Source organism: Grampus griseus (assembly GCF_964374135.1).
Source record: "Grampus griseus genome assembly, chromosome: 3".
In the NCBI taxonomy this organism is placed as follows: domain Eukaryota; kingdom Metazoa; phylum Chordata; class Mammalia; order Artiodactyla; family Delphinidae; genus Grampus; species Grampus griseus.
Window position 1 is genome coordinate 105,789,275 of NC_139019.1, and position 15,205 is coordinate 105,804,479.

At 42.2% G+C, this 15,205-nt stretch overlaps 1 protein-coding gene across 1 annotated transcript in view; it reads right to left on the reverse strand.

Annotated features, from left to right (window-relative positions):
• The window catches only part of FBN2 (fibrillin 2), a gene marked incomplete at both ends in the record, with an annotated part of 231,114 nt that extends 223,697 nt beyond the window's left edge, over positions 1-7,417 (reverse strand). Inside the window, 3 exons of the mRNA XM_082652282.1 lie at positions 637-735; positions 6,264-6,346; positions 7,164-7,417. Coding sequence (XP_082508408.1) covers positions 637-735; positions 6,264-6,346; positions 7,164-7,417 — 436 coding nt within the window. The remainder of the gene's footprint in view (positions 1-636; positions 736-6,263; positions 6,347-7,163) is intronic.
• Between the last annotated feature and the right edge of the window lie 7,788 nt (positions 7,418-15,205).

Sequence of the window (15,205 nt, forward strand, 5' to 3'; positions counted from 1 at the left end):
CTAATATATGTAAAACAACTGGTCAGTACATGATAAATAGTTGTTGTCATCTCAATCCTCTTATCCTTCCCCTTTAGTTAACCCACAAAACAGGATATGAGCCACAGGAGTTAAGCAAAGGCAATAAACAGAGCTGAGGGTTTGAGACTACAGGCTTAGGCATCAGAATCCCTGGCTTCAAATCCATGTTACTTTGGGCGAGTTAAACTTATGTGCCTCATCCTCCTTCTCTGTCAATGGGGTAATAATAGTATCTCATAATATTCATGTGAGAATTAAATAAAATGATATAGTTAAACACTTAAAACAGTACCTGCAACATGGTAAAAACCCAGTTAAGTTATAGCTATTACTCGCAAAGAATTACTTCTCCACTAAATCCAGGCTCTTTTACTGAATAGACACATAGCATCTGGACCAGTATGACATCATTTTTCTTAATGAAAATCACTCCCCCATTACCCCTTAGTTGTTGGTGGCAACAACTAAGCCACCAAAGATTTTTACTCCAAAGATTAGTACTGACCTAGTTAGGAAAATTATCATGGGTCTATATCCTCATTGAAAAGGACATTTAGTATTTACTCAAAAGCTTACAGATAATGCAGTGAATAAGGTCACATATTAAAAACGTACTTGATTTTGATCCACAGGTTGGTGATATTTGGCCGCTGGAACAAGTACACATGTTAGGACGGGAACAAAATCCATCTCCACAACTATTTCTACAAATTGCTGTAGAAAGCACAACAGGGAAACGAACGAACAATTAGGTAATAAACCATAGTTTACAAAATAAGAAAACTATAGTTAAAAACAACAAACCTGAAAAACTAAGATATAAAATATGTGATATATTATACACAATGGAATATTACTCAGCCATAAAAAGAAACGAAATTGAGTTATTTGTAATGAGGTGGATGGACCTAGAGTCTGTCATACAGAATGATGTAGTCAGAAAGAGACAAACAAATACCATATGCTAACATATATATATATATGGAATCTAAAAAAAAAAATGTTCTAACGAACCTAGAGGCAGGACAGGAATAAAGATGCAGACATAGAGAATGAACATGAGGACACGAGGAGGGGGAAGGGTAAGCTGGGACGAAGTGAGAGAGTGGCATGGACATACATACGCTACCAAATGTAAAATAGGTAGCTAGTGGGAAGCAGCCACATAGCACAGGGAGATCAGCTCGGTGCTTTGTGACCACCTAGAGAGGTGGGATAGGGAGGGTGGGACGGAGATGCAAGAGGGAGGAGATATGGGGATATATGTGTACGTATAGCTGATTCACTTTGTTATACAGCAGAAACTAACACAACATTGTAAAGCTATTATACTCTAATAAAGATGTTAAAAAAATGTTTTTAAATATGTGATATATAATGCCTAATTTCAGATATACAACAAAATTACCCATTGTAGACAAGTGAATAAGTCTCTTAAGTATCCTTATGATAATGTTCACACAAATGAAGCTACTTCAAGTTCCATAATCCTAATCATTCAACTCTTATCAACACAGGTCATCTTTTCCATTCAAGGGAAAGAGTTTATAATCAGAATTCACGGTGAGAAGACAGTCTTGGTCCTAGGAAGCTGGGAGGGTTGAGGAAACCTAGAGGTCCTGCATACCTTCAGAAAACACAGCCAACTCTGTAAAGGACCTTCACAGGAGACAGAGAATGTGAAATTGGCTGAGCTGGAGGCTCCACGCTCTAACGACTTGGCCAAGCCCCAGGGGTTCCATGCACATTCCTTCCCGGCTGGTATCTGACCTGCCCCATCATCAATCTTTGTTCCCCTTAATAATTCTCTCTCTCCTTCCTCCAGCCTTTCCTCTCCCATTTTACCTCCACAACCTAGCCTATTCCCGCTGCTCAGAAAAGCTGCTGCGACATTTTGATGGAGGGAAAGTCAAAGCCTCCTGCAGCTATGACCTCCAAGGTATGAGGGTCATCAGAGCAAAGAATGTTAGGCTCACTGACACAGCACATACCACAGATCCTCAAAATCGGTAGTCCAGTGCCTTCAAATGGGAAGTCTCTCCCATATTTAGAGTCAGTTCATTTAGGAGCTGAGAGATTTATCTCTATACCCACAAGTGAATTCTCTCTGTGCACACAGGCAAGTGCTTTAATGCTCCATGAGTGGATGCGTGAAGACAGGAAGAGGAGAGTCTGGGAATGCCCTGAAACTAGCTGTAAATATGTATGTAAATGTGTGTATGTATCTTTCACTAGGGAGGGGGTCTCACAACTTTCAAAGAGATCTGAGCCCCTCAATATGTAATGTAAAGGGTGTGTTCTATAGAAATGAACTAACTCAATAAATGTTTTTCTTCTCCGGATTGCCTTTTGACACCCACATAATATGGCCAGCATCTCTATTACCACTCCCTATAAACGAAAATGTCATAAATTATAGTGTGAAGATAAAAAACAATTTTAGGCAAGAACATGGCTTCTGCCATGGAGTTGACTATTAATTCTTAAAATGTGCTAGATTTTCTGATCACCAATAACTTTCCAATGAAAAATGTTTACTAAAACATTGTTTTATCTCAAAGCCCCCTTACCCTCAGTAGGTAGACATTTAGTCTAGGCTTACGTTATATACAAAGTGCCCCTTCCCAGGTCCTAAACCCAAAGAAGGTCTGATGGGCTGGAGACTACTCATCCTCAGACAGAGCCCTGTCATGGCCACAGGTGTACCCTGTATATCTGTGAACCCATGAGAAGCAAGAATGCTTAGGCTCTTTCTCTTCACACTCATCTCAAACTACAGTACATCTCATCTAAATATCTGTCCCTCCCACAATTACAAAAACGATGAGGCCCAGAAATACCAGAGAGGAAAGGAGAGAGGACCTGGGTGTTGGGATTTCAGTGATGCTGGGAGAAGATGCATGGCACAGTGGAGAGTAAATGAATGGTATGCAAGAGGTCTGAGGTTGAGTTCCCGCTCTGCCATTGACCCACTGCAAGCTCGGAAAAAAACCCACAGCTTCTCTGGGTTTAGTTTTCTCATTGGTAAAATAAAACAAAAGGATTATACTGGAATGTTCTGATGTCTCTTCGGGTCTCAAATGCTATGATTCTGGGCCAACCCCTTCCCACTGTTATTCACTGATCAAAATGCTCTTCATAGTATAATTTCACAACAAAAAAATTAATAAGCAAACTTTTCCATTGCTTCATGTTCTAACAAGATTTCAAAAAAACAAATGGAGAGTGAGAAAGTCAATTTCATCCTTTTGGAAACAAATATTTGGAAGTTTGGAAGTACTTCAGTGATTTTTGCAGGCCACAATTAAGAACAATAACAACAAGACGCAGACTCAAATCAAAATGCATTAAGTTTCCAGTAGTTTGAGAAGTATATTTTTATTTTAATATCTTCTCATGAAGCCTGGTCAAGGCCAACCAGATTAAAATTCTAGGAGTTGATCATTTTAATATCTTTCTGTAAAGAAAAAATGTTGATGTATAAATGTATAAGGAAATTAATCTTTGGTCCTCCTTTTCTATTTGTATTTCACTTATTCTCTTTTTGTAAGTTTCCTCAGAGCTTTTCTTTTGCTAAATGATGGAAATTCAATAAATATAATAAATAATTTGTTATCATAAGAAAGTCATGGAATGAAAATTCTTTTTTTATTGAAGTCTAGTTGATTTACAATATTAGTTTCAGGTGTATAGCACAGTGATTCAGTGTTTTTGCAGTTTATACTCCATTATGTTATTACAATATAATGGTTAAAATTCCCTGTGCTATACAATATATCCTTGTTGCTTATCTATTTTACACATAGTAGTTTGTATCTGTTAATCCCGGACCCCTAATTTGTCCCTTCCCCACTTCTCCCCTTTGTAACCACTAGTTTTCTGTATCTATGAGTCTGTTTCTGTTTTGCACATACATTCATTTATATTATTTTTTAGACTCCACATATAAGTGATATCATACATTTTCTTCTTTCTCTGTCTGACTTATTTTCACTAAGCATAATTTTCTCTAGGTCCATCCACATTGCTGCAAATGGCAGAATTTCATGGAATGAAAATTCTTAATTTTGACTTTATGATGGTTTCAATTTAGTTATTACCTCCATATACTACAGTTTTAAATGTCAGACTAATTGAACTAGTGAACTTAATACAAAATATTAAGGTAAAGTTTAGATGAGACCCATGCAAGAGAATATAAACGCATTACAGTCTCCCTCTCTTTTGTGCACTATTTTATAGTCTTGGGTATTTGAATTACCTTTTAAATGTGCTAATAAATATTTTTGTAGATATCTCTTGACACAAGTACTGTAAATGTTTCTTGGAGATATAAAGATCATTTCAAAGTTTATGCTTTGTACAGATTTATGATACATGTACAGTCCAGTGTATTTCATAAGCACCCAAATGCTTGGAGTATCAGAAATGAGGGCTACAATATTCACTGTTACTTTGAGATTTCCAAAGCTGATTTTCTAAACATGTAAAGAGCACACTGTTACTCAAAGAGCAAAAATATATTAAAGCTGACACTCAGAGGGCCATATATATACGTATACATTTTTTTTTCCTACTGCGAATATTCTGGAAGGCTCTGTTCTCTGGAATTCCCATTCCACACTGATCCAATAAAATCTGACTTTACAGATTTTCAACACGTACCATAAACCAATCCCTTCTCCTCGGCTACTCTCCAACTCAATAATGGCAGTCACATTCATTACATTTAGTGAGTCAGACTTTCCGCAGTGCCTAAGTCACTCCCGGCTAGTATGGCAGGTGTGTGGTGAGTGACTTAGCTGTTTCAGAATTCTAGGAACCATGGAAGTTTAAAGCAGGCACAGTAACACCCTACTGGTCTGAAAAAGTAAATGCACCCTCTACACACGCCTCATGTATATGACTTATGTGCTGGAGGGGAAAATATCCAATACCCTTCCATTCTTTTTAATAAAAGTAAAGGCTTATAATCAAAAGGTTTATTTAAAATATTTATGAATCACCCTAAAGAACACAGCTGTTGCTTCCTGTTTTTGCCTCATTACTGGATACTGTGGGATTTTTTAGGGTAGAAATAAGAAGAAGCTAGTATTCACAACACTTGAGATACCATGCCTTTCTAAAAACTGCACAGAAATAACATCAAGTGTCTATCTCAAACCCACAAAACCAATAAATATAGAGTCAGAGATGCCACTACATCCTTATTATCCCTTGGCTAGTGTGGCTTGCCCTTTTTCTCTCTTCATGTGGCATAATTATCTTTTCCCTGGAGAATATTGAGGTCAATCTAAAGTCAAGACTGTCTCTAAATAAATGTGCTATGACACCTGGCTGTCCTCCCAACAAGGCAAATGTGGCTGTGCTATATAAATACACAAGAAAAGGCCAGTCACACTTCAACTCACAAATTCACAGGCATGTGAAGTAAGACATCCCATAGTCCACGACTGTGAGGCTGATAATGATAACTAATGACTTCTCCAATTAAAACCTGGAGAGCTGGGTATACACTTTGGAAACTGAATAAAATAATCAAAACTTTTAAGGTCAGATATGCAAAACTTTTGAAGTTCTAAGACTCACACTTTGGAAATCTACTGTACACTATGAGATCTGGGATCTGGAAATCCTAAATTTCCTAAATGTCTTCCAAAAATTAAAAAAAAAAAAGTCAAGCCATTTGGAAGAGTTCTCTTTTAAAATTTTCGTTAACCTGGATCAACTCTAAATCTCTGAGAGTGCTCCTTTCATATCTATGTTAGATGACTGTTGAGATGAAACCAGAGATAATAAAGCGGTTTTGTACGGAGGCCTAAGCAAGCTTGATCTTCAGAAGGCCTAAACCTCCTGCAGAGTCAAAAGGCAGATAATTTACATAATCACATTGTGGTCTTATCTGCTCTCCTTCAGGAAAAAGTGGTGTGGGTTATCTGGGGAATTGCTGTACTCCCCCTTCAGTTTGTATTAATAGACATAGAAAGATAAAACTTCCAAGTATCTTTGAAACCTTTATTATTATTGCCCTTCAACAGAGTCTACAAGTGAAGTCTAAACCGAAGCAAACTGGCTGCTTCTTCCCCACCATTCAAATGGGGTCGCGCGTCCTAATTATTACTGCTATGTGGCCACCGGATTCTAAACGCAAATGTGTGTCCAAACGACTGAATGCAAGAGGTCGGCCCTGAGATGGGGCCGAGCGTGCTGCTCCCAAACTGCGATCCCAGCCTAGCACTCACGGACAATGCATTGGTTTCCTCCAGGGAGCGTCTTCCATCCCGGGCAGCAGTAGGAGTGGAACCTGGATCCGCATACGTTGGGCCTGCGATAGACAAGTGAAGTAACGCACACTTAAGAGAGGGGTGCGGTAATACATTAGCAGTTTTCGTAACATTTATGGGACAACCAACAGACCAAAACTACACGTCAAATTCTTGGGGCTTGGGGCTCAGACGTGGAAGTGAACGAGCTAGACACTGGAATGAGGAGGGTCAGAAATGTCTAAACATTGCCTTTCATCCGCCCTCCGTTGCTACCTTTTTAAGGAGCGAAAAGAAACAGGGAAACATATAATTTGCTACTATTCTAGCCTCCGGATGCAGAGAACAAAGGGAACACTCCGTTTCAAAAATCCTTGCCCTCGTCCCCAAATCCATCCCTCCTTGATCAACTGTTACTTTGGCCCCGACATGTCAAGGATGGCGAGTCGGAAGGTGGAGCGCTCGGCTTGATGATTAGAATGAGCTGTAAACCCCGCACACGTCCTCAAACAAAAGGCTCGGGAGTTGCGCCCCCGACGGTGGGGAGCAGGCAGGCTTGACCAGCCCCGGCGCGGGGCGGCCTCAAGCGCGCCTTCCGCCAGGAACTTGTTCCCGCACGGCGGGCTCTGCAGGCGCTCCGCGATCCGCACCCAGGGGCCTCCGACCCACCCGCTGCCCAACCCCCCGAGGGAGGTTTTTTTTGTGGTTTTTTTTTTTGCCGGCCGAACTGCTGAGGAAAAGGGGGAGGCGCTTCTGGGAGTCTTCGGGGTCTACTGGTGGAAGGGGCCTCGGCTCTAGCCGCCAGAACTGAGTTTTGGGAGGGGGTGGGATGGAAAGCTGCCAAGCCGAGGTTTCCCCCCGTGCCGCCTGCCCACCTACCCTCGGAGCACGTCCTGCTGTCCTCGCCTGCGGACGCGGCTGGCCGCCGCGACGCCCTCCTCCCGGTACTCGGGCACTGCGAACCCGCCTTCAGAGCCCGCCGCTGCGGGCCTGACCTGTTGCGGCGGCGACTGGGGCCGGGGCGGCTTGGGCGGCGGGGGCTGGGGCTGGCCGGCTGTGCCCTGCGCCCAGAGCGCCACGCAGCCCAGCCACACGAAGTAGGGCTGGAGACACAGCCGCCGTCGTCTCCCCATCGCGCGCGCTGAGAGCGCGCGGACCGTGGTCCGCGGAGACGGAGCGCTCGAAGACAAAATCTACGCGGCCCGAAAAAAGTCAGGTCTAACAAGCCCTTCGTCGGCTCCGGAGACTCCCTTGAGCTCGGGCTCCCTGCTCTAGTGGGAGCCCAGGACCGAGCGCTGGCCCGCTGACTGCCGGCGAGGCGCGAGCTCTAGAGCAGCGGGCGGCGAGGCGCGGCGGCGGAGCGGCCGGCAGCCCCGCGCGGTCCACGTTGCATCCCCCGGGCCGCTGCCCCGAGCGACTCCAGGACCGCCAGCAGGCGGGGGCGGGAAATTACAAAAGTAACCCGAGCAGCCGCGGCGTAAAGTTACAAAGAAAGCGGACCTCAAAAGAAAAAAAGGGCCTGCACGCAGCGACTCGGCGGATTCCCGTGCGCTCCGGGTACAGATCTTGGAAAGCTGCAAAAGTCACCAGAAATAAGCCGGAAAGCAAACAAAAGTCGCCCTCCAAAGAAAAGGAGGGTCTTCTCCCGGCTCGCCCGGAGTTCCACTGGGCAGCGACGCGCCGGCGGCGGCCGAAGAGCAGGGCGGAGGTGCGCGGGACCGGGGCGAGACGCCGGTGAGAGGGAGGGCGGGAGGCTGGACGCCGGGGAAGATGCGGCGGGCGAGGGCGCGGCGCGGGGGTTTTGAGGCCCGGCGGGGCGCTGGGCGGGCCGGCGGGCGGCGGCTGTCAGTGGGGGCTGGAGCGCAGCCGTCCACACGTGGGGCGCAGCCCTGACCGAGGGGCCGGCTCAGAGTGGGCGGAGACAGAGTAAGGGGGCGATGGGGTGGGGAGGAACGAGGGGAGCCAGGGGCTGGGGGAGGGGAAGAGGAAGGAAAGGGGTAGGGTGAAGGGAGGGGAAAGGACTCAGATTGGGGAGAAGGGGGGCGATCCGGAGAGGAAGGCCAGGGTTTGGAAAAGGGGCTTGGAAAGAGGGATTGGCGAGCTTGGGTACGAGAGGAAATGAGCGGGGGATGGGGGCGAGGTTAGGGCGAGGAGAGAAGTGGGAAAGGGGAGGGAGGACGGGGGGGCCTGGAGGAGGGGGCGAGGCGCTAGTCGACTTTGCTTCCCGTCCCCCTCAATTGGCCGCTAGCTCTGTTTTGACTGCCTGTACAAAGCAAGCAGACGACGGGGGAGGGGGCAGTTAGGGAGCAGATTTGGGAAAGGCGACTGCAGCCCCTTCCCCTCCCCCTCCGCCCTCGCTGGGCCACGGACCAGGGACGAGGGTCTCTAAACGTGCCTGGCTTGGCTAGACCCACAGCTGAACTTCCCCACCCGGCAGAGGCCACAAGGTTGAGGATGAGAACGGGTCCTCCTGCAGGGACCCAGACCCAGACCCAGTCCCGGGGATGCGGGATTCTCAGTCAAGCAGGACTAGAGACTCCCGCGGGAGTTGGCTGCAACCTCCATCCGAGGAGGCCGGGCCCTCCCCATCGCCCTCCTACCCCCACCTCCCCATCGGGATCGGCGTCAGTCTGCGGAACCCGCAGAGGGGCTGGGCGTTTCCGGATTGAAATGCGCCCTCCACCTCCAAGACCGAGCTCACGTAGCCGCGGGGAGCCTTGGCAGCTTGCAGGCGCCGCGGTCCTGGGGAGTCCGTACAGGGGGTGTGCTTCGGGGTGAGCCCTGCCAGGACTCTGCATGAGTTCGCAGCCAGAGAAGAGTTAGATCCCCAGAAGTGTGTTTGGGGGGGGACGCGCATGGTGGGTAAATGGATCTTGGGGCATATCCCTGGTTCCTGTCTTAGACTTCTGATTAATGGTTAAACGTTAGCAATTGGTGCATCCACTGGCTGGCCACATGCCCTCTGGATCCGAGAGTAGCCTCTGTGCTCACCCGACTTTGGGGTCTTCCTTTGTGGCCCTGACTTCATGAGATTTCTGTGAAGCCCTAATTGTCTCTCAGCATTTCATAATTAAAAATCTAACACCCCTGAAATCTGGGACTGGACATCCAATCATGGTTTAGGATATAGTACGAGACACCAATGTCTGGATTATTCAGGCCTAGAGAAACTTACTTTAAAGATTTATATACCTAAAGATTTTTTCCTGGCCCAATTTGCCCAGATGTGCTATTTGGCAGCCAAAATTCTCTGAGAATTGGCATAGCTCCCTCCCTTTTTCCCCAATGTAGTTAGGCAAAGACTTTTAAGGTAGTATTCCTTCTTAACAGTATTCTCATAAGGAAAAGTAGGAGCAACATAATTTCATGTGGGACACCAATCTGTTCAAATCCAAAGAAACTAAAAACAGCAAGAGAGGTATTTGTCATGCCCTGTCCTTCAAACAAAATCATTTTAATTAAAAGAGCTAAATAAAGTATCCCCTGGGTTAAAGCAGTGTTTTAATCATACTTTTTAAACATTTAGCCCCATTAAATGGGTTTTTATTTAATACTTAAATAGTTTTGTGGTTCATTTCTGTCTATCGTATCAAATCCAAATGCTCTAAAATTACATAGGCATTTATCCTTAGACTCACCAATTCCACATTTAGAAATGTATTTAAAAGATAAAACAGGCAAAAAATGAAATGATGAATGCCGTATTCTGTTCATTGCAGCACTGTTTATAATGGCAAAAGATTAGAAATACAAAGTTCCCATCCACAAGAAACTGGTTGAATATGGTTTAATCCATTCGGTAGAATACTATACAGCTGTAATAAATCAATGAGGATCTCTCTATACTCCTATGAGTGATCTCTAGAATATACAATTCAATGAAAAAGAAAAACAAACAAACAAAAAAAACCAAACTGCAGATAGACTAGGTAAATCTATTGAGACAAAAAGAAGAATAAAGGTTACCAAGGGCTGAGGTGGGAGAAGGGAATGAGGAATCATTGTTTAATGGGTATAGAGTTTCCATTTAAGATGATGAAAATGTTCTGAAAATTAATAATGTGATAATGATTGCACAATATTTTGAATGTACTTAATGCCACTGAATTGTATACTTAAATATGGCTAAAATGATAAGCTTCATGTTGTGTATTTTTACAACAATAAAAATTTTAATGTAAGGTGCAGGATATTGTATACGGTATGCTACCTTTGGGGGGGCAAACATGCACATGCATGTGTGTGTGTGTCTGTGTGCGTACACTTTTAAAAAACAGAAGTATAAACCATATCTAATAAAAATAGTTATCTTAGAGAAGGAAGAGGAGGTGAAGGAATAGATAATGATGGAACCTCTACCTTTCCAAACATGCCTTGTTTTATAGTTCTAACTTTGGAGCCATGTGTTTATCTTATATAGTTAAAAACAAAATTAAATTTAAAAGAGCTATGCCTAAAAACTGAAAAGAAACTAAAACAAATGAACCTGTTTATCACATTAGTGTCATAAATGGAGAGAATTATTATTTAAAGTGACATTTAAACAGGATGTAGGATGTAACCTACATCCTTTAGTAGGATGTAACCTAAGGATGAAATGAACAAGAAGTCTGAAATTGCATTCCATGGTGGTAATGTGAGAGAGAGAGATTGGGAAGGGGGAGAGAGAAAGAGGGAGATAGATATTAGAAATCATGATTTCAGCATAAGAGAAAAGAGATTAAATATAAAATGAAAGTAAAAACACTGCAAGTTAAATTGAATTAAAATGCCAAGATGTAATCAGAACTTACATTTTTCATTAAAAAATATGTATTTCCTGGTCCTACGCATTGAAAAGACCTGAAAGTAGTGACAGCCCAATAGCAATGAAAACCCACTGTGCTCAGATTGTGGATCCTAAATACCATTTCCCAATAAAAGGAATGAGGGCTCCTTTGGGTAGGTGGCTGACTTCAGGTCTGGGGCAGGAACTATGTAAAATGAGTCTGGATTATCTATTTTGTCATATTTGAAAGCAAGGAAATTATCAAACAATTTAGGGTCATGTCAAAAGGAAACAGGACCTAACTTGAAAAAGATTCCACTGACGAAAGATGGGAAAACCCGAACATCACAAAGAAAAATGACTGCAAAGGACTGAAATATATGAAATGTGTAAATATTCAAGAATTACAAATGATACTTTAAACAAAAATTAATTAGTCAATTTGGAGATTGTTAGGGCACAGCTTATTCTAGAAACATTGATAAATAAAATAATCAAACATTTATTTTGCCTTTGCTGGATAGACTCAGAGAAAGTATTTCTTTAAAAAATTACAGTTGTAAACACAGGAATGATAGAATTTTTAAAAATCTCAACTTTGCAAACTCTAATGAAATAATGGACCCAGGCAAGAGTTATTAATGGCTGCTAAAACTGTAAAGTCAAGGATTCTTGATTGGGGGCCATCTTCTCTCTGGAGGACATTTGGCAACATCTGGAGACATTTTTTATTGTCACAATAAGATGGTGTGTATGGGGCAAGAGTGTTGAGGGTACCAAGGATCCTACTAAGTATCCTACAATGCATAGGACAGTCCCCCATAACAAAGTATTATCTGGTCCAAAATAGCAATTTATTTGAGAACCCTTGCATTAGGTGAACAGTCAGTGGGGACCTTTTTAATGAATGATTCAAGCTGTTACCCCCAGAACCTAGTGATTATTGCTAACTTCTAAAAAATAGGATAATCAGACATTATGTGTCTTCTTAAGTCGTACAACTAGAGGCACACAGAACTGCCTGTGAAATATGTTTGTCAAAAAAAATGAACCTAAATGTAATCATAACTTTATATTTAATAATATAAATTTTCAGTTTCTAGGAACTATGGAGAGTAGTAAAACACATTAAATGATACCTCAGGAATACAGTCAACCAGATCTAGAATGTGGGAGATACCACAGGACCAAAGTTTTTCAAATAAATGACGTGAGTATAGAAAAGGGAGGGGAGCTCTTTTGATCCAACAATCCCATGCAATGTTTGTACCTTATCGGAGATTGTTATTTGAACACAGGTGTCAAACAAAATTTTGAGGCAGTATGTGGGGGTGGGGGTGAAAGCTGATTATTAGCTAGTAAAGATTTATTTTCAATTTTAGGGAGTGTGAAAATGGTATCATGGCTATATTTTTTAATAACATTTTCTAATACTGACTAAATTCTTTATGGGTGAAATGATATGATGCCTGGGATTTGACATAAAATACCACAGGAAAAACACAGGCAGGGTTCTAAAAAGATGGAGTAGATGTACTTTCCTCTATTCCTCTTGCTAAGTATACTTAGCTGAACATCCTGGACATTATGTATGGAAAAAAAGAGTAAGAAGACTCTGATCAGTGGAGAGAAGATGGCAGACTTGCCAGGGACCTGAGTCACAACATGGAAGTGAATTCCTTGGGTTTTTTTGTTTTTGTTTTTTTGCTTCATACATTGTGGACTGGGTGCTGGAGTAGGTGACAACCTGGAAATGCCAACTGGCACAGACCAAAAAAAAAGCCTCCAAAAAAACCCTGAATTCTCTAGCCAAAGGACAGGAAAGGGGCATACTAGCCAGCCAGAAAACTTGTAGATGATAACTGCTCTATAACCAGCCAAACATCACAGAAAAAAAAAAATGTGGTCACCCCCAACCAGCAAAGTCCAAGTGAAGACTTTAAACTTTCATCCTTGCCAGGCTGTAACAAGGTGTCCTTCCCCAGAGTAGTGTCAGAGAAGGCCAAATAATGGGCCACTCCATCCCCCTGCTGCCCCCACAGTGCCAATGGAGAACCTGGACTTCCACTCCCACCTAACAGTAATGAAGTGCCCCTGTCTGCTGGGATGGTATCAGAGGAGTCCTAGTAGAGAGTCAGGACCCTTATCATTGCCCATCCCCATGGGAAGCCAAGGAGAGCCACATGGGGAACAATAATAAAGCATGTCTCTCCCTCCCAGCCAGGGTGGTATAGCAGAAATTTAGTGGGGAGCTAGTACTCCCACCCCAGCCCAGCAATTACAAAGTGCTCCTCACATCTCAATTGCGTCAACAGAGGCAGAACATGGACTTCTCCTGCCATCTAATAGTAATGAGGCAGCACCCTTCTCTTCATCCCCAACCCCATGCAGTATCAGAAAAGGCTGCTGAAACAGATGACTTAAATAAGATCCAAAGTATCATAACACCCAAAATGTCCAGGATTCAATTGAAAATTACTCCTCATACCAAGAACCAGGAAAATCTCAATGTAAATGAGAAAAGAAAAGTAATACTCACCAGTGCTGAGATGATGCACGTGTTAGAATTTTCCGACTATGGCTTTAAAGCAGACGTGATAAAAATGTTTCAAAGAGCATTTGTGAACATGCTTGAAACAAAAGAAAAAAAAAGAAAAAAGAAAGCCTCAACAAAGAAATAGAAGATATAATGAACTAAATGGAAATTTTATAAGTGAAAAATTCAATAATTAAAATTTAAAAGCTTAATAAATGGGTTAACAGCAAAATGGAGAGGACAGAGGAAAGAATCAATGAACTTGACGGTGGAATAATAGAAATTACCCAAACAAAAAGAGAAACTAGATTGAAAAAACAAACAACCAGAGTTTCAGGGATCTGTGAGACTATAACAAAAATATTTAACATTTCGTCATCAGAATCTGGAAGAGGAGTGTAGAGCTGCTAAGAAACTACTTGAAGAAATAATGGTTGAATATTTGCCAAATTTAGCAAAAGACATAAACATACAGATTCAAGAAGCTGAATAAATCTCAAACAGTATAAACGCAAAGGAATCCACATCAAGATTTCTCATAGTCAGACTCATGAAAATCAAAGACAAAGAAAGCAGCGAGAGAAATGACACCTTACTGGTAGGGGAAAACAATTCAAATGACAGCAAGTTTCTCATCAGAAACCATGGAGGCCAGAAGGAAGTGGCATACATTTCTCGAGTGCTGAAAGAAAAGAACTGTCAATGCAGAGTTCTATCCCCAGTGACAATATTTTTCAGGAAAGAAAGGGAAATCAAGATGTCAGATGAAGGAAACAAAAAGGAGTTGTCTCCAGCAGAGAGAGGATGTCCCCTCTCACCACTCCTGTTCAATATTGTACTGGAATAAGAGAAGAGAAGGAAATAAAAGTTATACAAATTGGGAAGGAAGAAATAAAACAGTCCTTATTTGCAGATGACATAATTGTCTATCTAGAAAATTCTGAAGAATCAACAAAAAACTCCTGGAACTTATACATAGTTATAGTAAGTTTGCAGGATACAAGATCAATATAGACAAGTTGGTTGCTTTCCTGTATATCAATAAATTATTGGCAAAAATATTAGATATACATCTAACAAAATATGTACAAGATCTATATGAGGGTAACTACACAACTCTGAAGAAAGAAAAGAAGATTTAAATAAGTGGAGAGATATTCCTTGTTCATGGATGAAAAGACTCAATACTGTTAAGATGTCAGTTCTTCTCAACTTGATTTACAGGTCCAACACAATGCCAATTAAAATATCAGCAAGTTATTTTGTAGATATTGACAAACTGATTCTAAAGATTATATGAAGAAGCAAAATACTCATAATATCGTACACAATATTGAAGAATAGTCAGAGGATTGACACTACCCAACTTCAAGACTTACTATAAAAGCTACGGTAATCAAGATGGTGTGGTTATTGGATACATGGGTGTTTATTATATTTCTGTCTCTAATTTTGTATATATTTGAAGGTTTTCATAATGAAAAGATTTTTTTAAATGCTACATACTTGTTCCTGAGAGCCTTTTTCAACTGCCCTTTTCTCTGTGTTTTCTCCCTTCCCCTAATAACCAAAACTTTATCTACACTCTAGGTTTTATCAGTTTTCCTGATTTTCTGT